The following is a 22,716-nucleotide window of genomic DNA, read 5'->3' on the forward strand; positions in this document are numbered from 1 at the left end:
ACTAATTTGAAAATCATATATGTTCATGAGAAAAACAGACCATTAACTCAAATAGGTAATCAATATTGGTGTTGGTCAAGCTTATAGTTTATAATTATTTTTTGTGGACCAATTTACACTTTAAAACATGAAGGTTCTCGTCAGGTTATGTAAATAAAATGTATGCATATCTTTGCTTGTGTATATTTAGTGTGTTTGTGTGTTTTTACTCTGTGCAGGACAGGAGAGTTCAGAGTGGAAGTGACTGTGTCTAACCTGGTCAGCTCTGCCTCTCTTAGTGGTCACATCTTTGTTGTGGACCGGCCTTGTCAGCCTCCGCCAGTGAAAAACATGGGGCCTCAAAAACTACAGGTACATTTTACCAAACAAAACTTTGGTAAGGTAGCTAAAAAAAGGTAATTTACATTGCCACACTCATCTTATGCATCTTCTTTCTTCCAGGTGCGGAGACATGAGGTTATCCACTTGGGAGTGACCTATGAGACGGATGTTAACTGTGATGTTTCAGGAGGCCTCCATTACACCTGGACCTTGTTTGACTCTTCAGGACGGGCCTTCCCCTTGCCTCTTGTAGACACCCGCAGTCAAAGCCTCTTACTGCCCAGCCATATCCTGCACTACGACACGTATACTGCCATAGCTAGGGTAAGTAGCGAACAAAAACTGTCCCACATTGACCCTTAAACCTGGACCAGGGATTTAATGTCCTGCTCCTGAAAAGACAGTACTAACATCAATAGCCATTGGTCCGCAGGTTCAGGTGGCTGGCAGTGTGGTGTACAGTAACTACAGCGTGAGAGTGCAGGTGATGCCGAGCCCTCCTGTTGCCTCCATCCAGGGCGGCACCAACATCTTCATTAACAACCAGAACAACACCGTGGTAACCCTGGATGGGCAGAGTTCCTACGACCCAGACTTCCCCATGAGCCCAGTCAGGTACAGAAACAGTGAAATGTATGCAGGGTTGTTCGGTATTACTTGAATAGGCATTTACTTTAATAGTGTTGCCCATTTTCTTTGCTTCACAGTTTCAGCTGGACGTGTAAACCAGTCAGCACCATTACCAGCTCCTGTTTCCACCATGATGTTCCCACTTCATCCCCTGTGCTTGAATTTCCTGCTAGTTTCCTAAAACACAATTTTGACCAGTTCCAGTTCTCGATCAACATCTACAGTGGTGAGCGGTCAGCTTCATCAGAGATCTTCCTCACATTAACACCGAATGTGATCGGGTGAGAGTTATAAAAAATAAATAAATCACTAAGGGCCATTGAAATTTGGATGTTATAAAGTAAATTCAATTTTAGAAACATTTGCCACCATCTAACAGTGTGCTGTACCTTGATACACATTGTAACATGTTTCTGAATGTTTCCAACTCAGCAAGGTGTCAGTTTACTGCCCTCAGTGCCAGGGAGACCTGGTGAACTGGCATCAACCTTTCTCTGTCAGCGCCTTGTGTGAAGACTGTGATATTTCTCCGAAATTCATCCAGTACACCTGGAGCCTGTACCTGGTCAATGCATCATCCAAACCCATCATAGAAGGTAAAAAAAAAAAAGACGAATGTATTTGAACATGTGCAGCACATTATTTTGTTTTCAAGAAAATAAATCACCTTAAATTGTATTATTTTTGATTGCAGTGCCATTTTGTTACACCGTGGATCTCGGTGCTCCGTCCAACATCAAGGAGGGTCCTGCCACTTCCCCTCAGACTCTTGGGACCTCCACCCAGCATGCACCTGCTGCAGGTGCTTCACAGTTCTCCCATACGGGCGATACGTCCGCTGCTGTCGTTCTGATCGAGAATGCCTCTGAAACTAGTGTGGCTGGCGTGTGATTAAATGTGACCCAAGTGGTTGCTTCGGTAAAAACAGATACTGAAATAGAAAATAACACCAACGTAAACTGGACTTCCCTCTTTTGCTCCTCGCTCAGATTTGACAGAGCCCGAGCCCGAGCCTATCCCTTCTCTCGTGGACATAAGAACTGAAGGATCAGGTATGCTGCTACAGCCACGGTGCTGATCGTTTTTACTGTTTAAAATAAAAATGAACTCACACAGCAGGTAGTTTGCATATGTAACATTTACTATACTCGCAATGAAACAAAAATGGAAACGTACTGTACACATGGATTCTTGATCAACAAGAAGTATTGTGCAAGGTAATTGTTACAGTAAAGTGGGTAGTTTATGAATAATTTAACAGCTTTTCCTCTTAATGTCTAGGAGAGGAGCCCTTTCATCACCCCCTGGGGGAGTTTGACCCTTTGTACTCCTCCACTGAATACCCGCCACTTGCCTTTGACAACAGTGGCGTCCTATATTCAGACCACTTTCGTGACATGATCACTGAATTCCCAATTGATTCTGACTCCTCTGCTGACTGGGAGTTTTCTTTTGCTGTCCTGGAGACCGGTGACTTGGGGGGTCAACAAGGTGAGAAAAAACTGAGCAGAAATATTAGCTGTGAAGCTTCTTAGATCTGGCAGTCACACAAAATCAGTCAAAATCAAATTGTTATTTTAGAATGATAAAATTAAAAGGGGTTTCAACTATTCTGGCTGACTGGACCTCTACTCAAAACTATGGAACTATGCAGGAAATTATGTAAAATGAACCAACTGTGGCAATGGGAGGTACATTTACTATTTAAGGACAATTCTGACATACTTGCATAGTGTACTTTCTACACCATTACATTTGATAGCTTAAGTAATATAGTTACTTAGCAGATTGATAGTAAAACTAGAAATTTCCCTTAAGGAAATTCACAAGCTGCCCAGCCAGCACAGCAGTATGTAAAGTAATGTAAATTAGCTCCTCATATACAAACTGCAACATTAAAGTGATTTGTACAATAATGCTTCAATAATTATAATAAAATAATTTGATATATTATCATGGAATAAGAATTTATATTTTGAACTTTTATTTCGTAAGTATTTCAACATTGTTGTATTGGTTTTATTAAGTGAAAGATGTGACTAGCAAAGTTGTCCCGCCCTTAGAGATCCAACACAGCTGCTGGATGGGGAGGGAGCTGTCAATCAAGCACAGTCTGCACACACCCACACAGTCCAGAGAGGAGGAGTCTAATCAGGCACAATAGAAAACACCTGTGCAATGTATAAATGGGTGTTTAGGGTCTTGAAACCTGCATCTATTATGTTTTGGTAATTGGGAGCAGTGGAAACAAACTGTAAACACAACACTTACTTATAAAGTTAATATAGATAATTTGCTCCTGAACAATTACGCTAGCACTTTCTAATATGTACATGTACTCAGTCTGTGCAGATTTGCAGCGTCTCCCGTTAGCCCAACTGTACTGTGCAGTAAAGCTGATTCTATGACATATTCAGATTATGATGCTCCATTGATGAACGCAGAGGAAGGAGACCCAGGTGTTTCAGCAGGAAGACCTACAGGTGAAGTACATCTCTGCGTTGCTTAATAAATATTAGTGTGGTAGGTTGTGTGTTAAACACATGCATGCTATTCCCAGGTGCGGACGGTGAGAGCTTCAGTGCAGGAGATGATTCATTTCATAACCCAGCATTGCGTGACGAGGAGGGGAATAATCTGATGGATTCCAGACCATCTGTTATGATCCAGGAGCCAGTTTTGCTCGATTTACCCAGAGACCCAGTAGACAGAGGCCTTTTTGAGTCCTACACTGACACGGGTACATTATTTAGGAAACTAACAGACACAGAGTCCCCCCCCCCCATCTCAGTTTTTAGACACATTTCCCTCTCTTTCCATCTTCCCAGGCATTTCCTCCCCTTTGCTCAGCTTCAAACCGTTCAGTCTGATTCCTGGGAGCAGATACATGTTGCAGGTCACTGCCAGTAAGTTGCACAACAACAAACTGAGAACTGCAATGTGCGTTGAGACAGAAGCTGTGGTTTCTTGATCATCCTCACAAAGCCACAGTGATTTTACATTTGTATAACTTTTAGTGTATAATCTAATAACTACATTATTTTCTTTGTTTTTTTCTGGATTGGGGACCACAGTGGTGTATAAACGTCAAATGATAATTACCTCTACTGTGAAAATTTAAGCGATGGATCGCAATGGAAATGTGATTGCTGCCTTTTTCAACTCAGAATCGCATAACAGTTTCCTGGGCCGGACTCAGCTGTTCTTAAAAACCAACCCTGCTCCAAAAGGTGTGACATGCCAGGTGCAACCAGTCAAAGGGAGGGAGTTATATACACACTTCAGCATCTTCTGCACCTCAGGGAAAGAGGTATTTGCTGTCTCATAAAGTACAGGCACACACACACTCTCATAACTACTTATATGACTTATTTGATCCTGCATAGTTTACCAGATATGTGTTTAAGGTCCTTTCTATGTGAGCCATTTCAGTCCAGGAAAATAATAAGGACAAATTCGATTTTGCATTTATTATTTCTTCTTCTTGGCTCCCTTTCCTTTTCCATCAATCCACATACACAGAAAAAGCAACTTGACAAACAAATGTGTCCACCGTTATACTCCAATTTAGATTTATTTACACTGTTCCATGTTTATGTGTGTGTGCTGAAGGACTTACTGTACGAGTACAGTGTCAGTGTCGGAGACGGACCTCCTCGGACACTGTATAAGGGGAGAGACTTCCAGTACTACTTTAGCCTTCCTTCTGGTGACCCTAATGATGACTATAAAGGTACTCAAACAGACACACACTGAATTTAATCTTTTGCAATTTGCAATACACAAAGATGCATCATCATGAAAACATATTGCAGAGAGTCCTTTTTTCATTCATTGAGTGATTTATTTTTGTTCCTGTAGTAACTATTTACACAGAGATCCAAAGCAGCAGGTATGGGGCGGCCTCTAAACCTTGTCCCGTCACCGTCCGAGTCCGACCAAGCTTCCTCAGAGATGCCACTTCTTCCTCCCATCTTGATCCTGATCTGGAGCTGTAAGAATCACCATGACATCACAACCAGTTAGCATTCTGTCATATTTATGTTGTTAGAGAGGTTCTCTGTATATATATATATATATATATATATATATATATATATATATATATATATATATATATATATATATATATATATATATATATATAGTACACTACAAGGTATAATAGTTTTGGCAGAACATACATTTTCAGTACATCTTTACAGGTTACAGTCTTACTATTTATACAGTACATTGCTGTGTCAGTGATATCTCTTTCTCTCCAGTTCGGAGTCAGGTCTGAGGAACCTCTCAGCTCTGGTGCGACTTGGAAACGGTGTGGAGATTCGTAACTACGTCAGCCTTCTCTCCAGCATCCTTAACAGACTCAGCCTCGACACTAAGGCCAACACGCGTGCACAGGGACGCACACGCAATATGCTCATTTGCACGATGTGCGAGCTCAAGAGCAGTGGACAGGTACACACACAGACCTATACTGAACCTCAAGTCCAATACAACCACCTTTTTGAAAAGTTTTCCAACTTTTTACAGCGTTTTAATAATGTTTAATTCTAGGTATCAATGGTGGACAACATTGTCATTCTGAAAAAGCTTTTAGAAGTTACCAGTCAGGTAGGTGGAAGGTTTGTTGAGAGACACTGATTGAGACATGCTAAAGTAAATGGAGAAAAGAAATATCATACAACTCTCAATCCTGTTTAGGTGACATTGGCGAGTGCAAGACGAGTGGCGGTCTACGTTCAGGTCATCTCAGAACAGTTTTCCAGTGCTCCAGTCTGGTACTCTCTAAAGACACTCAACACCCTGGTGGCTCTGCTCGCACACAGCCTGCAGGCCACCAGTGCTGACATTACACAGGCATTAGAGTCAGACCCACATGATGAAATTCAGGACTCCCCCAGTGGTATTTACATAGAAGAAGGATTACTGCTTTCAACAAAGCAGGCACTGCAGCTTGTAGCTGATATTCTCCAGACTGCTTCAGACCTGATGCTGGTGAGAGAAGACAAACATGTTCTTGTTCACATCTACTCATAAACTTGCATGATTTTATATTTGGAGCTCCATTTATCCCTCAACTGTCATGCTTTTTTATTTCTCCAGAAGTACATCTTATCCCACCAGGCCCATGAGCACAGAGTCTGCACTGGTCTTATCTCCTTATATGCCGCACACCTCAACCAAACCTCCACAGTCCTCAGCAGTGGCTCAACCATCTTCTACATGCCCGACTCCCTGATCCAGCTTCTGTTTCATCGCAGTGGAGAGACTGAAAGCAGACCGCATGGGCTGTGTGTGCTCAGCGTGCTGACCGAGCTCACACACAGCCCTTACACCTGGGCCCGCTATCCTGAAACGGTGAGGCTGGCATGATATGATGACGCTTCGTGATTAAACAGCCAGGCATTGCTCTCATTTTACTCTGCTGATCTCCAGCTGAGTGGGCCAGTGGTTGACCTCAGTCTTTACAAGTGCAGCACGAAGAGAAAGATCCCTGTTCGCTCCCTCATTCAGCCAATAAACATTGAGCTGCAACAACCGCCAAGAAACGTACGACACTATTTATTTTTGTTTGCTCCTCGTTGAGTCCAATTGCACATTGTTCAATGAGCGGGTGACCATGTGATCACATCCTTTCTGCAGAAGAGCTCTGTGCCTGAGTACGTCCTCCTATGCAGCCAGATCAACTACCACACCTTCAACATTACCCAGGAGCACTTGCGAAAGGCCATCCAGCTGAGCGTGGAGTTTGAGCGACCGCTCAACAGGGTGTTCCCCGTCATGCTGCTCTTCAGGTAGGCTTGTGCTGACGTGAATTAGGTGTTGTACTCATTATCCTCTGATAGTTAGAGCAACATCATTTCACAATGTGAGTTTTTTTTGAGTAAAGAAGAATGTGACACAAAAGCAAACCAAGAGTCTTTGTTGTGGCAGGATGTTTGAGAGGCCGACTCCCAGCATGCACCATCTGCACAAGATTCACCACTGGGAGAGCAACACCACACGGTTCACTCTGCCTCCATCCTACCTCAGCGGTAAGTAATGTCTTGATTCCCTCTTTCAGATTTCAGCTCTGTCCCTCCTCCCTCTCCTGGTCTTCATTTCATTTATTATCAGTCGTTCTTCAGATAATCTATCAATTTATTGTACAGAAAAAGGCTTTATATTTTTTAAATACAGTTTTTATACAGAATAAACAGGACTTTAGCAATGTGTTAAACAAACCTGTCACATAATGTGACATTTAAGTAAGACCACTCATTGCAGGACTTTGTATTTATTTATTTTCAAAGTGACTTGTATACAGTGTGGGCCAATTCCACTTATCATACAAATCTGTACTGTATAATCCAAACTGGATTAGCAAAATCTTTAAATTTCTAGCTTCAGGGGTTGGCCACCTGGCACTGCTGAATGCTGATTTTGGGAAAACACCCGGACACAAGCACCTCAGTGAACAAGTCAACTACAGTCTCACAGTGGACAGCAGCCTGTGTTTGTCCTGGGACGGCCACCAGGGGGCCTGGACACACCTCGGCTGCAGCACGCAGCAAGCAGACGCAGCTACTGCAGTCAACTGCAGGTAAGAAAGGGATGAAGTGTATGGATGAAGACCTTTACAGACGGGAAACACACCCACACATGCCAGAAGTAACTGAGGATTACCATAATTCAATCGCTTCTTGCTTGTCTGCGTTTGCTGTTTGTCTCAGTTGTCACCAGTTGAGGCCGCTGACTGTGGTGCGGAAGCAGATCCAGAGCAGCCATGACACAACGGATTTGGACCCGTTCCTAAGGTGACCTAACCCTGCTCAGACTTGGATGATGTAATTAAGCAAAGTCTCTTGCTTACTAATACTGCAGCAGTAATTTTGACCTTGGATGTTGTACATGGTCCGGTACCACACATATAGAATAATAATAATTTGGGGATCAATCAAATTTTTCAAAAAATAACCAGAGATACAAGTTTTCCAAGTTTTTAGACATTTGCTTCACTCGAACAGTCTGCTCTCTGTCCCTCTAGTGCGTCCAGTGATCTGACTGTGCTGTGTGTGCTGCTGCTCTGCGTATGCCTGTACATCCCGGGGTTGGTGGCGTGTAAGAGAGCTGATGTTGTCTCTGAGGCGAATCAGAGAGTACACTACCTTTCTGATAACTCTCCATGTGACCCGTATCTTTATATTGTTACAATCCACACTGGCCTCAGCTCTGCACCCTGCTTGAGTTCAAAGGTAAGAGATTTTGGTTTCATGTTGATGTATCAGTAACTGCCAAGGTTCGTAAATCTTTTACTCAATGTTTGGTGCATGGATGGATTCATAGTCAGACGTTGTTCCAGCTTCTCTCTCTTGCTGTGATGTTGGCCTAGCTGCTTTGAGTCCCTGAATCTCAAACTGAATCACCTCCTTCCTGCTTTCTCCCTGTCTCGGTGATATTGTTCTTTGTCACTCATTCACTCTCACCCTGAGCTCTCTTCCAACGCAGACACAGCAGCAACGACAGAAAAATTGCAGCACTCCTCATCCTGACATATCACCCAAACAGCAAGATGCAGTCACACACGTCTCGCTCATTTTTGTCTTTAAATACGTGTAAAACTGGTCACTCAAGAGGCGGTAAAAATACCTCCAAGCATCCATAGACACTGCACTAGTTTCACAATAACAACATTGATGGCCTGACTTGTAAACAACAGTGTTCAATCTCTATTGAAGTGTGAATAAATTGGTTTTCCCGATTTGCATTACACTAAGGTTTCCTTATAAAAGTCTTCTCTATGTTTTTCAGGTTTACATAGTGCTGCATGGTGAAGATGGGTTCTCACAGACAAGTGAACTACAAGTCCCAGGATGTACTCTGTTCAGGAGGAACTCTCAAGACACATTCATATTAAGGTAATACAAATACCTTTTTTACTAACATAAATTCAATAGACTGAACGCCACACTTTTACTACAATACTATCTAATACTTGGAGTAGCTTTACGTTTGGTTTGCTCATTCATAAACTCTTCAGTCTCTGTCTCTGATATCACAGTGCAGCAGACAGCCTGGGCCCAGTGTGGGGGGTTCACATCTGGCATGACAACTCTGGACCCTCCCCCAACTGGTACCTCAAACAAGTGGAGGTATCGGAGGTAAAGTCCACCTGTTGAGTGTTTGTAAATGTGTCGTTTCTTCTGTTTGTTTCACTTTGACCATCAAGATGCTTTTTGTGTTTGCTTGTATTACAGGTGAGCAGAGGGCATGTGAAAGGACGTGCTTGGCTCTTTGTGGGTCGGTGCTGGTTAGCTGTGAACAAAGCTGATGGCCGTGTGGAGAGAACGCTGCGAGTTTGCACTCATGAAATAGGCTTCGCTAAGGTAGAGCGCTCGGGTACACATATGAACACTCTGCAACAAAAAACAAAACATCTTTTAATCTCTTCTCCCATGTGGTCCTGGATCTCCACCTGTATACTTGCAGATGTTGTGTCTTAAGCTATCTGACTACTTGGCCGACTACCACATCTGGATGTCTTTGTACAGCTGCCCCTTACCTACCGCGTTCACACGCACACAGAGACTCAGCGTGAGCCTGCTGCTACTGTTGGGACACGCATGTGCCAACGCAGTAATCATATCACAAATGAATAATCGGGTAGGTTAAAAAAACAAAACAAAACTTCTAAGGGAAAAAACTTGATGCACAACAGTTTCAAATAAATGCTTCTGCTCCTGATCCCTTGCAGTTGCCACTCGAGCTGGGCATTATAGATGTGTCAGCTGTTTCTCTAACAACCGGAGCATTAAGTGTGGTGGCAGCGTTGCCTGCAGCTGCAATTATTTCTCTTCTGTTCCGACTGCGTGGGGTCAGAGGGATGGGGTCAGCAGTCCAACACACAAAGGGAAGACGGACTGAAAAGGACAATTTTGGAGGTTTGCACTTAAATGCAGGTAAACACATCATTCATCTTCTTTCTTAGGAATGGACAGTACAAATAATGCCTTAGAACACATCAAAATGTACATGTTCTATTGTTTTCTGACAGTGTGCCAAAAACCATCATCTGTCAATTTGAATCTTGCAAACTAAATCTCCTTTATCCACTCATTTGATATTGACTCTTTTTGCATTTTCTTCTCTTCTCTCCTCAAACCCCTTTTCCTTATTTCCTTATTTTGTCCCGTGCCAGATGCCCTTTCGTTAAATGACAGCGTATTCGAGACCCATCTCCACTGGAGCAGTCTTCAGCAGTGGGCGCAGGACACCTGGAGGAAGCAAAAACAGGTTACATCTTATTCTTTTTCCCTCTCCCTTTCTCTGTCTCTGTATTTGTTCTCATATTTCCCATGCCTGTCTGACCCTTCCTCTTGTGTTTGTAGGGCACAGACCTGCTGTCAGTGTCCACTACAATTCTGGAAAATAAAAGCCCAGGTATTGCACCTGTATTCCAATCAGATCAGGTCACAAGAAAAGAAGACTCTCTGGATGTGAGGAACGACATAAGAGCAACGCTTCAAAATGTGTTACTGATTACTGAGAGGAACAATGTTGATCAAGCACCCGGGGGGAAAGAATTAGATCTTTTCAGTGAAAGCAGCAGTTTTCCTGCAACCCAGAGAGCTCTATTGTCTGGCACGAGGGATCTAGGTCATGATATTCAGAAGGAAGAAGATCATCAAAGGAAGTTTTCATCAGACTGCAGCTTTGAGGAAGACCGCTCTCACCAGGCAGCACACACCGACAGGCTAGAAGGGAGAGGATTGAGACCGCTATCTCAGTGGTCTCACTATCTGGCCTGGACACTGTGTCTGCTGTTGTCCCTGTCCTGCCTTGTGCTTTCTGCAGTGCTGGGACTGAGGTAGTAGATGTGTGATGGCATTACATTTTTGACTAAGGAGATGTATGAATGGTCAAGTGTGAAGCCAGTGGTGTGGACCATGCTTAATGTATGTATTGTTATTACTGACATTTTGAAACATGATGTATATATTGTGTTCTAACTGTATGTCTGAGAGTCAAAACTATGCATAACTGTGTTTTCTTGTGTCAGGTTCAGCAGCAGCAAGGTCCTGCTGTGGATACATTCTCTTTTCTTCTCTCTCGTGTTTTGCATCTTCCTCATCCAGCCAGCCGTGGTAAAATAGTTCCAGCCTTTTTCAAGTTGTATTTCACATAAAGAAACATGTACACCTTAATCTTGAAGTAGAACTACATGTAAACTAAATGCAATATACTTTTAACTATATTTAATGTTATTTTCTTTTTCCAGATTATTACAGTGGCAGTGGCTGTCTCCTTTTGGCACAGGAGAAAAGCAGACTTTGATAGCTTCTTTAGAATAAGAGAGATTGAGAACACTTCAAACCTGTGGAGCAACAGCGCTGCTCAGCAACCAGCAGAGCAGTTTGGGACATCTGCCTTCCCACAGGAAGGATGCTCATACCTCAAAAAGGTGGCGCCCAGACTATTCTATTTTGTTCTGTTCTCATCTATTTGTTTCAATTAAAACATATAGTGAATCATCTCTGATTAACAGCTGCTTGGAGCTCGTCAGCGAGCCCGGTACCTCCGTCTTGTGCGTCCACCAACGCCAGCAGAGCTGAGGAGAACCTGTGGAAAGAAAAGAAGAGAGACACTTATCCATTCCACTCTCAGGTGTGTGTGTGTGTGTGTGTGTGTGTGTGTGTGTGTGTGTGTGTGTGTGTGTGTGTGTGTGTGTGTGTGCGTGTGCGTGTGTGCGTGTTCGTTCCCCGGTTGATATATGATTTAAAGCTGTGTAAGGAATTATCTCCTCTTGTCATCCAGGGATTTATCACTCTGTGGCTCCATGCTTCTCTTGATGCTTTGTATAAGTTATGGGGCCTCATTCACTGACCATTACCCCCTCAATAAAGCTGTCAGAAAACAGTTCATAAGGTAACCTACACACACGCACACACATGCTGTCTCTCCTTGTACTTATTGCTGTTTGACATTCTCAAAAAAATCATACTTTACCATTCAACAGTGATGAAGCATTTATGTCTATACAAAAGCATGAGCACTGGTGGAAGTGGGCACAAAGCAGCCTCCTTAATTTATTGTACAAGAATGCATCATCCACAACTGAGGTAAGCGACAAAGGTTCTGCAGCCAATCACCACTCCACGGAAGTTTCTAAAATACAATGAAAAGGATTCATCCATCCGATGTTATTTAATGAAAATATGAAAAGAATTGTCCTTGAACATGTGCGTAAATTTCTACAACCCACGGAAGAAATGTCTCTTTTTGAAGGAAAAATGTGTCTTTTATTATTATGAATCAAACAAAATGTTCACCAACAGTCACACATCTTGATTGGAGAACCAATCCTGTGGAAGACGGAGGCGTCAAACTCATTTCAGGGTCAGGTAGGTAACAAAGGTAGACATGCCTTTGCATATTATACTACGGATATAACCTCAAGTCAAAAACATGTTTACATTTTAAGAATGTGTCATCATAATTTCATTCACTGTAAAAAAATATTCTGATGATTTTGTGTTTAAAGTTGGATTAACAAGAAAATATGTTTGAAAGCATTCTGACGCACACATTGAAAGCAAAGATTGGTAATAGTTTTCTATAATCACTAAATAACATACTATTTTAATATTATATGTCTTGAGAAAAACAGCAAAGGAACCACCAAATGATCAATTGCAATACTTTGCTTTAATTCCAAACAGATAATCTGTCACATGGTATTCCAGCAGATCCTTCAAGACACCATTGTACTTTGCACTAACTCCCCCTGTAGAGTGCACTGTTTCTCAAACATATACACTGTAGTAGTCCAACAAGAACGTTCAATACCTGTTGAGATTTAGCATTTATTACATGTAGGGGTCAATTAATTATTGTGCAGTTTGTTTTAATTGTGTCACAGTTACTAGAAGTGTTATATTTGATTCGTGTCACTGTGTACTCTGACGGTCTATGTATGTACTCAGGTCTTAATGCCTCCAAAGACATGTTGTCATCTGAGCTGCTCTTTGGGACCAAGGACTACGGTTGGCTTAGGCCACACAAAGTAAGAAACAGACACGCAGCAGAAATGATTGTTATTTGAGTTTTTCTGCGGTATTGACTCTAATGTCGGTAATACTGTCACCGTCATAATCTCGTTGTCCTCCGCTCCTCTGCAGGTCTGATGCTGCGTCCACACTGAAGCTCCTGCATTCAGGTGGCTGGCTTTGCAGACAGACCGTGTCTGTCCAATTCACCTTGTTTAGCCCTGCCCCCAACCTGTTCACCAGCGTGACCCTGCTCTCTGAGCAGAGCCCCACGGGTGTCCTGCTGCCCTCGGCCAGCGTCCGGTCAGTTAGAGTGTATTACACTCCTGCTTTGTTGGACTACGTGGTTATGGCGTGCCAGGTAAAATGCTACATCACCTTTTTTTTATCTGTGAAAACAGCTATTCTTCAACACCATCATAAAGACACTAAACAGCTGAAGAGGCAAAATCTCCAGATAAAAAGACAAAATGCTGTTGATGGATAAAAGACAAACAAACACAACATTGCACTGAACAACACTAACATTGTATTAACACTGTTCACAACATATCATAAGATTTTAGGTCAGTTTTTGTCGAAAGCCTTAAAGCTCGGGTTGGTTATCTTGAGAAACTAACAAGAGTATGCTAGAATTTTAAAATGATCTAACTGAAAAATCTCCAAAGCCACTCCCCCAAAATGATCAGAATGAACATAAATAACCAATATGCCATTGTTAGTTCTCACCGCTCACGCAGCTAGCAGCATGTGTAAGACTGCACAGCCAGAGTGCATGTGGGAGGCTGTAGCACGTACATTATTATTATTATTATTTTTGTTTTATTGTCAGAGCATTTAATTTATTGATTGCTGTTAGGACATAATAATAATTTCAGCAAATAAAGCAAAATGTTCATGAAGAAGAAAACCAACATTTGCTTCAAAGTTCCTCATGTATTCTCTTCTTCCCCTCCAGCTCCTCTTCCTCATCTTGTCCCTGCTGCAACTCTGTAATCAAGTGTACACTATCGGGCAGCAAGGGCTGATGGGATACTGGAGGACTCCTTCTAACTGTCTGGAAGTGAGTCTTACACATATGTACAAAAATATGAATACCAACATTGTAATTTTTTTAAATATCAAAAGACTTTCATGCACACAGCTTGAAGTTACAGTAGACACATGGAAACCTGCACAGGCACGGATACACACTCAGCCACACACCAATGCAAATAGGATCACGATGACCTCGCTTGAAGGTTAAAGTAACCTGTCGCTCTTAAACCAACACACCGGTGAAGTTTGAAGTTCAAAGCACACACCATGGTTTCAACTGTGGAGTATGAAATGTACGGTACCTTATTATACTTTTACTGCGATCGTAATATACCTCTCTCTCTCTCTCTCTCTCTCTCTCTCTCTCTCTCTCTCTCTCTCTCTCTCTCTCTCTCTCTCTCTCTCTCTCTCTCTCTCTCTCTCTCTCTCTCTCTCTCTCTCTCTCTCTCTCTCTCTCTCTCTGTGTGTGTGTGTGTTGCAGGTCAGTTTGCTGACAGTATCTTTAGTGTACTATGTTTATTACATCTATCACTCCATCATTCTCTTGGAGGTGGTGGAGCTGCTCCAGAGACACAGCTACAGAGGACATGTTGATGTCAGCCTCCTGGCTGCCTCAGAACAAGTGAGGGAAAGGAAGGGACAGGAAAACAAATATTTAATGTTGAGAAAGCAACTGCTTTCTCAACATTAAATATTTGCTGTGCTTCAAACATGACAGAGCTTCATCTTCAAAGAGATCATTCAAAGTAGTTTTTAAAAGATGTGACAAAATAAACGACATTACATACAACTACCTTGGAGATAAGTCCTTTAGAGATAACAGTGTTTGTTATAAAAACAGCAATGACTAAGAAGTATTTTTTTGTCTGCAGTATATCCGTACTCTGCGTGGCATTACGCTCTTTCTTCTCACCATGAGGTGTGGGACTGTGTTGAGGGGTAACAGGACCTTGGCATCCTCTGCTACATTCCTCACCCAGTCACTCTCCAGCCTTTTAAGGCCAACGGTAAACTCATTGTTGCAATACCTCTGCTCGTAGGAACGGTCTTCATTCCATTGCAATTGCTACCCATCGACATTTTCTTTTAACAAATAGCTCACAAGTCTGGGTGACACATTTTCAAGTTATATGAGTGTACCATCAGATAGAGTGCTTTTTGTAGGGAACTATAATAAAAGCATTATGTTTTGCTTTCATGTTCACTACAGTGTACCTTGTTTCTACAGTGTATCTTTTCTTCGGCAATGATAACATATTGATAACTGCTTTCTTCTCATTCTCATATACTGCATTCCTGTCCAGTTGGACATGGAAAATTACTGGAAATTATAATGGCAATTTGTGTGCCTCTCATTAGTGTCCTACATGACATTCTGATATTATTTTCTAGAAATTCACCCTCTTAAAGTAGCAGCCCACAATTTGTTTATTTATTTGTGTATTTCTCACTAGTCAGGATGTTATAATGCAAAAGTGAGCATTATGGTAAGTAGCAAAGAGCAAGCTCACTAAACAGACCAACAAATTAAAAAAAACAATGATCTCAATCTTCTGTTCTAGATTTCAGTTCTTATCCTGATGGTGGCACTGGCTTGCGCCGGAAACCTCCTGTTTGTACAAAGATCCCGGGCCTTCAGCTCACTTCCTCGCTCCCTTCAGACCCTGCTCTGTCACTGCTGGGGTTTCGGGACTGTTCGCGGCCTTCTCCTCTCCGGCTATGATTTCCTAATCCGTGGAGTTCTCTACCTGTCGTCTGTAGCGTGGACAGCAGTGGTACATTAACATATGTCATATGTATATAAAGGGTCTTTTACTTTGTGATTGCTGCATGCAATAACTCTTTGCACAATTTCTTCTCAGTGAAAACAATCTGAGTCTACAGTATGTTGACAGCAATTTGTCTTTCTCGCAGGTGATAGGTGTGGTGTCCTCATTGGTCAGACGTGCTAAAAGATCTCAAAGCTGGGGGAATGTCTTCACCGTGGCAGAATTAGTTGATTACATCAGACGGAGGGTCTCAGATCTCACTGGGCAGCGTAGAGAAGCATGGACTGAAAATCATGTGGAAGGGAGGGTGAGGAAAAAGCTGCATGGTCTGTCTATGAATGGTGTTCTTTTATTTTGCCTTCGTAGCTATTGACCATGCTACTGAAAACCATTTGTATCCTACATGAAGTATGACACATTAACCACCAACCACCACCAATCTGGGGAGTTTACATTAACTTTGCCCTGTGGTTTTTCCAGACGTATTTCTTTGAGGAGTTTGAAAGCTTAGTCGATGAACTACTGTTCAGACTCGATGCCCTCTCAAGCAGTCTGCACCCCACTCTGCCCCCCAAAGCTCATCCCTACAGGGAGGAGGACAGTCCTGTCATCTTCCAGGATCCCTACAACATGAGTGCATGGGTGAGTCAGACATAAAAAACATGAAAAAAGACACGTACACAGTGCATGCACCCATATACTGTACATACTTGCTTTTACATACACCACTTATAAAATGTTTATTTTGGAAAGCCAGTGTTGTTAGAACAGTATGATTCTGTTACAGGATGTTGTAAGAACCCAAAAGACAGAAGGAGAGATGATGAGCGAGCACACAGATGGCAGTGGCCATGGAGAGACATTACCTGTGTATCACCTGTTGAGGTAATAACATGTACCATCTACTAGAGCATTTAAATATCATAGATTACAGTAAACTGAACATATTTAAATTAGGTGTCAAAAAAGAAAGAAGACTTCTCATGTGTTTTCTGTATGACATTACCAGATCCAAGCTCAAAGCACAGATACTGCAGAGAGGCCAAAGGGGAGACCATTCCTCCTCAGACAATGGTGAGGTATGTGACGCTTCACAACAACCTGAAGCAGTACCTAAAGAAAACCTAAAAGGCCCAGAGTTCCAGACATATTTAAAGGCACAAAACTACCTTTCCCTCCCAGAGTCAACCGCACGCATCAGGAAAGATCATTCTCAGGAGAAGCCAGTAAACGAATGGACTAAAACAAATGACAATTGCTGCTTAACTAAAACACAGTGCACACATACAGAGGTTGTGGTGGAAGTTTTAGTCCACCAGGAGCCTGAAAGTGTAACGCCAGATAAACAAGTGGATCCTTATGCAGATAACAATTGTGGCTGGGACACAGCAAGCATTTCAAAAAACAAAATCTGTAAGGTCTGAATTTTCTATTCTAAAGTTTTACAGTATTGTGCTATGTGTGTCAATCATCTTGTTAATCTGCTTAATTAGCAAATATTATTACCTGTTGCCAAAATTCAGTTGTTCATGACTTCGTAGTGAGTTGAGTTGAATGGATTACAAAACACAAACGCACAAATTTATGAATAAATGTATTCTAGATAGATTCTCCGAATTATCTGTACTGATTCCTTTAGAGACGACAGTTATGTTTTTATTGAGTTGTACACCAAATGAAGGGATCCTTTAACTTAATGTAGTTACAACTTGTCAATCCAAAAGGTATTTTCATTAAATGTATTTTTATTGACGCATCAAAGTTGCATACATCTGTTTTTATATAGCTTTTTTTCCTCAAACAATTGAGGTTCTTTGTGTCATTATTTAAAATAAGAATACCATTGTTAATAGTTGGATATACCCACTATATTGGTATTCAAAGTACTGACTTGCTATCAAAATATCTGAAATGTTGACTGGATTGTGATGAATATTCATTATTTGTTCATCATATGAGGTGAGCATGTGTTGTTTCTCAAAGTTACACTCAAATCAGCATGTAATCTTGCACTAAATAAAGTTTTATTTAAAATTGAGTCTATAACATACTATCCCCATGGATGTTTTCCAAGACTAGCACATACAAGAAGGGAAATGATCAATACAAGTATCCAATAGCATCACCCAACGTATAATTGAGTGGCGAATTGTGATTGGAGGACGGTCGAGGACGAGGACCAATCACAGCGTGGCAAGTCAGACAAGTTCCAGACGGAAGAGGAGGTGAGCCCGGTTTGTGCAGTGATTAGTTTGTATGAAACCACAAGCCGAAGGGGTTTACAGCCAAACCTCAGTATTGATCCGGACAGCAAGTCTGTTTTGATGATATTCATCAGTGTTAATTAGCTAATTTATTTTAGCCGGATACTTGTGAGAAGCACTTCGTTCACAAAGGACCGCTTCATCATCGTCGGACAATGAAGAAGGTTGCTCTGCTGCTGCTTGTTTTGCTCGGTGTTGCACATTTTGCAACTCTTGGCAGATGTGAGGATGGTAAGTCGGAGCCTTTTTCTTTTTTTTTCTTTACAACACTAATGCGTTGATTGCAACTGAATGTGCTATTGAAGTAAATCAAAGTCGTGGTGTCTGCTTGTTTCCTGCTCGTCGTTGTTATGCAAACTAAGCTAGCTAAGTTACTGCAGCAGCTCTACTAGTTCTGTTAGTAAGACTAATTAGCAGTACACGTAACCTAAGCCCACACTACAGCTAACTAGCAGACAGGTACGCTCACAGTACAGCTAACTAGCAGTACAGGTAACCTAAGCCCACACTGCAGCTAACTAGCAGTACAGGTAACCTAAGCCCACACTGCAGCTAACTAGCAGTACAGTGAAGCTCACAGTAATTAATCTCAGCAGGACTGCCACATACAAATTTATGCCTCTCCCAAATCTTAAAGTATGTTTCTGTGGGATGTTGTTGGTGTGCAGTATCGTGCCAGTGAAGGTGTATCCCTGATTTGCAAACCAGATATGTCGCCGTCTCTCGCTGCATGTGATGCTCATACTTGTCTTGTTCTCTTTTACTCTCGCCATGAGAAGTAAAACGACCACTGCCCAAGCTTGTGAAATCAGTTTTTGTCCTTTTTTTTGTTGTTCATTGTGAGATGTTGCAGAGGAGAAGGATGCTGCTGATGGAGAAGACGACAGTGATGATGAGTATGAAGAGGATGACGACACAGAGCTGAAAGAAGAGAACGGAGTGCTGGTTTTCACCAACGGCAATTATGACACTTTCATGGAAGGCAAAGACACGGTGCTGGTTGAGTTTTATGCCCCATGGTGAGTCTGTTGTTCCTCCAGGAGATTACCTGTTTAGTTTCTACAGCATGCCTCTCACTCTCTATATCCATACTAACTTTGTTTTTTTTGTTTTGTTATTTCTGTATCATTTTAGGTGTGGCCACTGCAAACAGTTTGCCCCAGAGTATGAAAAAATTGCTCAGACTCTGAAGGAGAATGACCCTCCGATACCTGTGGCCAAAGTAGATGCAACAGTAGCCACTACGTTGGCGTCCAGGTTCGAAGTGTCGGGCTATCCTACCATCAAGATCATGAAAAATGGGGAACCCGTGGATTACGACGGAGCAAGAACAGAGAAGGGTAGGGGCTTTAAATGAATTGAATCATCATCGCACCCTTTTGAAAGGAATTGGTGTTTTTTTTGTTTTTTTTAAAGGAATCAGCGTCTTCATGTCGCTTGTTTGTTTTTGTTTTTTGCAGCTATTGTGGCCCGGGTGAAAGAGGTGGCTCACCCAGATTGGAAGCCCCCTCCTGATGCAACACTGGTGCTGACCAAGGAAAACTTTGATGAGACCGTTAACAATGCAGAGATCATCCTGGTGGAATTCTATGCTCCATGGTTAGTCAGATGTATAAACTACAGATGTGTCTAATTATCACTGTAAACTGTTGGCAAAACAAGTGACACACTGACATGCATGGGAGGGATGGTCAGGCAAATAATGACAAACGTTTTTTTTTCTTTTGTAAAGCTTAACAGTGGCTATTAAAACTCTTGTTGACTTGCCTTCAGGTGCGGACATTGTAAGAGCTTGGCTCCAGAATACGAGAAGGCAGCCAAGGAGTTGAGCCAGCGCTCTCCTCCCATTCCTCTGGCCAAGGTGGACGGCACTATTGAGAACGAGCTAGCCACGCGTTTTGGAGTTACAGGCTATCCCACTATCAAGATCTTCAGGAAAGGCAAAGTGTTTGACTACAATGGACCCAGAGAGCATCGCGGTAGGTGGACACTAACACAAGTTGCTGTTTTCCATGTTCACTGTAAGGTTTATATGCATACAGGCCTGAGTACGCGTTTTATTTCGGTTCATCCATCACAGTTGATCCACTCTCTCTCTAGGCATTGTTACCCACATGGAGGATCAGTCAGGTCCTCCCTCCATCCAGATCCAGGCAGTAAAGCAGGTGCAGGAGCTCATTAAGGAAGGCGATGATGCCGTCATAGTCGGTGTGTTCTCCAGTGACCAGGATGCAGCCTATGGGATCTATAGTGAGGCCTGTAAGTACTATGAGCTTGGAGGTGTGTTCAAAGCAAGTGGCAGTGCATTTTGCTTCATCCCGGTGTGTGTAAGTTGTAATATCTCTATATGATAGGTTAATTTGAAGAAAAACTGTTTAAGACCATTATCATTGTCTTTCCGGCAGGTAATTCACTGAGGGAAGACTTTAACTTCCGTCACACCTTCAACTCTGAAGTGGCCAAAATGCTCAAAGCTTCACCCGGTCAGATTGTCTTGGCTCAGCCTGAAAAGTTTGGCTCAAAGTACGAGCCAGCTTCTCACACACTTGCAGTAAAGGTACTTTTTGTGTGATAATTTTGAGTTTCTTTTCCTTCTCACTACCGGTGGTTGTGATTCCAATTGGGTATAAAACTAAATCTTAAATGACTGTGCCTTCTTTCAGTTTCTAGTATTGGTGTAATGTAGAGTGACAATAAGGGATTTAAAACTTTTTTGTTTAACCATTCGATATCCTGATTTATTTCTAAAGGAGTCACTTTTGAAGTCCTGACACATTTATTCATCGTACAGGACTCCACGTTGGTGTCAGAAGTGCAGGAGTTCTTCAAAAAACATGCAATTCCTCTGGTGGGCCACAGAAAACCAAGCAATGATGCCAAGCGCTACACCAAAAGACCCCTGGTCGTTGTTTACTATGGAATTGACTTCAGCTTTGACTACAGGAAAGGTGAGTTTCTCTTTATTTATTCAAAAAAATTAAATTAGGTTAATAGGTTTGACCTGAGATGTTGTTCAAATTCTCATATTTTAAAATAAATATTTGACCTTCACTAAAATGACTCATGACTTATTCCAACTTACAGTGCTGACTTTTTTTTTTTTGACCGACACGTTTTAAAAAACAAAATTTGTCAGCATGACATTTTTCACACGCTACACAAATTAAACAGTCTATACTTCGACTCTTAAATTATTTTTGATTACATACTATGACTTTTTTCAACATGCTGAACTATATTTTTTAACATACTTTATTACTTTGTACAGTTGCATTAATTTGATAATGTATACTATGTCTTTTTTTTTTCAAAACTAGTGTACTATGACTTTTGTTGTCATACTATATAGTATAATTTGTCGACGCAATATACCTTTTTTGTGACCTACAAATACTACTTTTAATTTTTAGCGACTCAGTTCTGGAGGGCCAAGGTGCTTGAGGTGGCCAAGGACTTCCCAGAATACACGTTTGCCATTGGTGATGAGGAGGACTATGCAGAAGAACTCAAGGGCCTGGGCCTGAGCGACAGCGGCGAGGAAGTTAATGTGGGAATTCTGGCAAATGAAGAGAAAAAGTTTGCTATGGAGCCAGAGGAGTTTGATGCTGACGTGCTGAGAGAGTTTGTTCTTGCTTTCAAGAAAGGTTAGGTTTTTTTTGTTAAATGTGAACTTTGAAGGATGCTATCATGTCATTTGGACATGGTTGTACTACCTGATGCTCATGCTGTTTTTCTTCAGTAATTTCCCACTAGTTCTAATTAGTCAATATGACTTGCTGCTATATCGATCATCAGTACACACTGTGCATGAATACCATTTTATTAGGAATCCTCATGAAACTTAAGTCTAGTACTGACCAAAACCTTGAATTACACAAGTAAATGTGAAGGTAAAGTCTACAAATCCTTCACTACAAGTTCACACTAAACCTAAAATGACACTTTCTGAATGTGAATTTCTTTCTTGTCCACAGGAAAGCTCAAACCCATCATCAAGTCGCAGCCAGTGCCAAAGAACAACAAAGGACCAGTTAAAATTGTAGTAGGAAAGACCTTTGAAGAGATCGTCATGGACAAAGAGAAGGATGTCCTGATTGAGTTTTATGCTCCTTGGTGTGGCCACTGTAAGAAACTGGATCCTGTATATTTGGCTCTGGGCAAGAAATACAAGGGGGAGAAGAACCTGGTGATCGCCAAGATGGATGCCACAGCCAACGATGTGCCAAACAAGAGCTACAAAACGGAGGGCTTCCCTACAATATACTTTGCCCCAAGCAACAGCAAGCAGAACCCCATCAAATTTGAAGGTGGCGACAGAACAGTCGAGGACTTCAGCAAGTTCTTGGAAGAGCATAGCACAAAGTTGTCACAGAAGAAAGAGGAACTTTGAACATCTCTTTCGATGATTTGCGAAGAACTCTTAAACGTGCTCGGGCAAGTCTCTGGGAAGGTGAAGGGAATACAGTTACTGAGTTATTATAATTGCAGTGTTCAATCATCTTTGTAAGTTTCTGTCCATTCCAAGAGATTCAGCTTTCTTCTGTATCTAAAAGCATGTAAGCACTGTTGAAGGTTTCAGACTTTTTGATTTCAGTCTTTTTAAATAAAAGTCGATGATGGGAGTTTTGTGGGCCAACACTCAAATGTGACTTTTGTTGTAAATCA

General features: G+C 41.8%; 2 protein-coding genes across 3 annotated transcripts in view; both read left to right on the plus strand.

The window, feature by feature from the left end:
- Positions 1-17,211, plus strand: part of LOC137789073 (polycystin-1-like protein 1) — a 31,814-nt gene extending 14,603 nt beyond the window's left edge. The window contains exons 12-59 of the mRNA XM_068582326.1: positions 219-351; positions 442-645; positions 755-936; positions 1,029-1,232; positions 1,384-1,547; positions 1,646-1,753; positions 1,941-2,003; positions 2,233-2,442; positions 3,363-3,434; positions 3,512-3,691; positions 3,780-3,857; positions 4,119-4,261; positions 4,564-4,684; positions 4,813-4,945; positions 5,217-5,409; positions 5,509-5,565; positions 5,656-5,949; positions 6,058-6,312; positions 6,391-6,504; positions 6,598-6,749; positions 6,889-6,989; positions 7,339-7,537; positions 7,668-7,751; positions 7,982-8,189; positions 8,746-8,852; positions 8,996-9,095; positions 9,192-9,320; positions 9,424-9,597; positions 9,689-9,875; positions 10,133-10,227; positions 10,323-10,369; positions 10,475-10,801; positions 10,994-11,078; positions 11,213-11,395; positions 11,480-11,598; positions 11,749-11,859; positions 11,951-12,053; positions 12,270-12,335; positions 12,918-12,997; positions 13,113-13,341; positions 13,939-14,043; positions 14,500-14,640; positions 14,891-15,025; positions 15,581-15,793; positions 15,933-16,094; positions 16,268-16,433; positions 16,603-16,672; positions 16,797-17,211. Coding sequence (XP_068438427.1) covers positions 219-351; positions 442-645; positions 755-936; positions 1,029-1,232; positions 1,384-1,547; positions 1,646-1,753; positions 1,941-2,003; positions 2,233-2,442; positions 3,363-3,434; positions 3,512-3,691; positions 3,780-3,857; positions 4,119-4,261; positions 4,564-4,684; positions 4,813-4,945; positions 5,217-5,409; positions 5,509-5,565; positions 5,656-5,949; positions 6,058-6,312; positions 6,391-6,504; positions 6,598-6,749; positions 6,889-6,989; positions 7,339-7,537; positions 7,668-7,751; positions 7,982-8,189; positions 8,746-8,852; positions 8,996-9,095; positions 9,192-9,320; positions 9,424-9,597; positions 9,689-9,875; positions 10,133-10,227; positions 10,323-10,369; positions 10,475-10,801; positions 10,994-11,078; positions 11,213-11,395; positions 11,480-11,598; positions 11,749-11,859; positions 11,951-12,053; positions 12,270-12,335; positions 12,918-12,997; positions 13,113-13,341; positions 13,939-14,043; positions 14,500-14,640; positions 14,891-15,025; positions 15,581-15,793; positions 15,933-16,094; positions 16,268-16,433; positions 16,603-16,672; positions 16,797-17,211 — 7,201 coding nt within the window. The remainder of the gene's footprint in view (positions 1-218; positions 352-441; positions 646-754; positions 937-1,028; positions 1,233-1,383; positions 1,548-1,645; positions 1,754-1,940; positions 2,004-2,232; positions 2,443-3,362; positions 3,435-3,511; positions 3,692-3,779; positions 3,858-4,118; positions 4,262-4,563; positions 4,685-4,812; positions 4,946-5,216; positions 5,410-5,508; positions 5,566-5,655; positions 5,950-6,057; positions 6,313-6,390; positions 6,505-6,597; positions 6,750-6,888; positions 6,990-7,338; positions 7,538-7,667; positions 7,752-7,981; positions 8,190-8,745; positions 8,853-8,995; positions 9,096-9,191; positions 9,321-9,423; positions 9,598-9,688; positions 9,876-10,132; positions 10,228-10,322; positions 10,370-10,474; positions 10,802-10,993; positions 11,079-11,212; positions 11,396-11,479; positions 11,599-11,748; positions 11,860-11,950; positions 12,054-12,269; positions 12,336-12,917; positions 12,998-13,112; positions 13,342-13,938; positions 14,044-14,499; positions 14,641-14,890; positions 15,026-15,580; positions 15,794-15,932; positions 16,095-16,267; positions 16,434-16,602; positions 16,673-16,796) is intronic.
- Positions 17,212-18,009: 798 nt separating this feature from the next.
- pdia4 (protein disulfide isomerase family A, member 4) lies at positions 18,010-22,695 on the plus strand. 2 transcript variants are annotated; one of them, XM_068581419.1, is made up of 10 exons: positions 18,010-18,282; positions 18,896-19,070; positions 19,186-19,391; positions 19,512-19,650; positions 19,825-20,030; positions 20,152-20,310; positions 20,457-20,608; positions 20,843-20,999; positions 21,462-21,695; positions 22,026-22,695. In XM_068581419.1, exons 1-10 carry the CDS (start codon positions 18,207-18,209, stop codon positions 22,439-22,441), a joined length of 1,920 nt encoding a protein of 639 aa, XP_068437520.1. In that variant the 5' UTR covers positions 18,010-18,206; the 3' UTR covers positions 22,442-22,695. The 2 variants fall into 2 exon arrangements, with proteins under 2 accessions (XP_068437520.1, XP_068437521.1); XM_068581420.1 differs by having other exon boundaries at positions 18,905-19,070.
- Positions 22,696-22,716: the final 21 nt, after the last annotated feature.

The sequence above is a fragment of the Clinocottus analis genome, unplaced genomic scaffold (genome assembly GCF_023055335.1).
Source record: "Clinocottus analis isolate CAN_PGR_092001 unplaced genomic scaffold, fCliAna1.0.p SCAF_18, whole genome shotgun sequence".
Classification (NCBI taxonomy): domain Eukaryota; kingdom Metazoa; phylum Chordata; class Actinopteri; order Perciformes; family Cottidae; genus Clinocottus; species Clinocottus analis.

What these genes read in the sequence shown, in the direction of transcription:
- pdia4 (XM_068581419.1), top strand. Translation starts at nt 18,207, where the DNA reads ATGAAGAAGGTTGCTCTGCTGCTGCTTGTTTTGCTCGGTGTTGCACAT. An exon ending in GTGGAATTCTATGCTCCATG is followed by an intron (nt 19,651 to 19,824) that starts GTTAGTCAGATG and finishes ACTTGCCTTCAG; the next exon opens with GTGCGGACATTGTAAGAGCT. An exon ending in CTCACACACTTGCAGTAAAG is followed by an intron (nt 20,609 to 20,842) that starts GTACTTTTTGTG and finishes TTCATCGTACAG; the next exon opens with GACTCCACGTTGGTGTCAGA.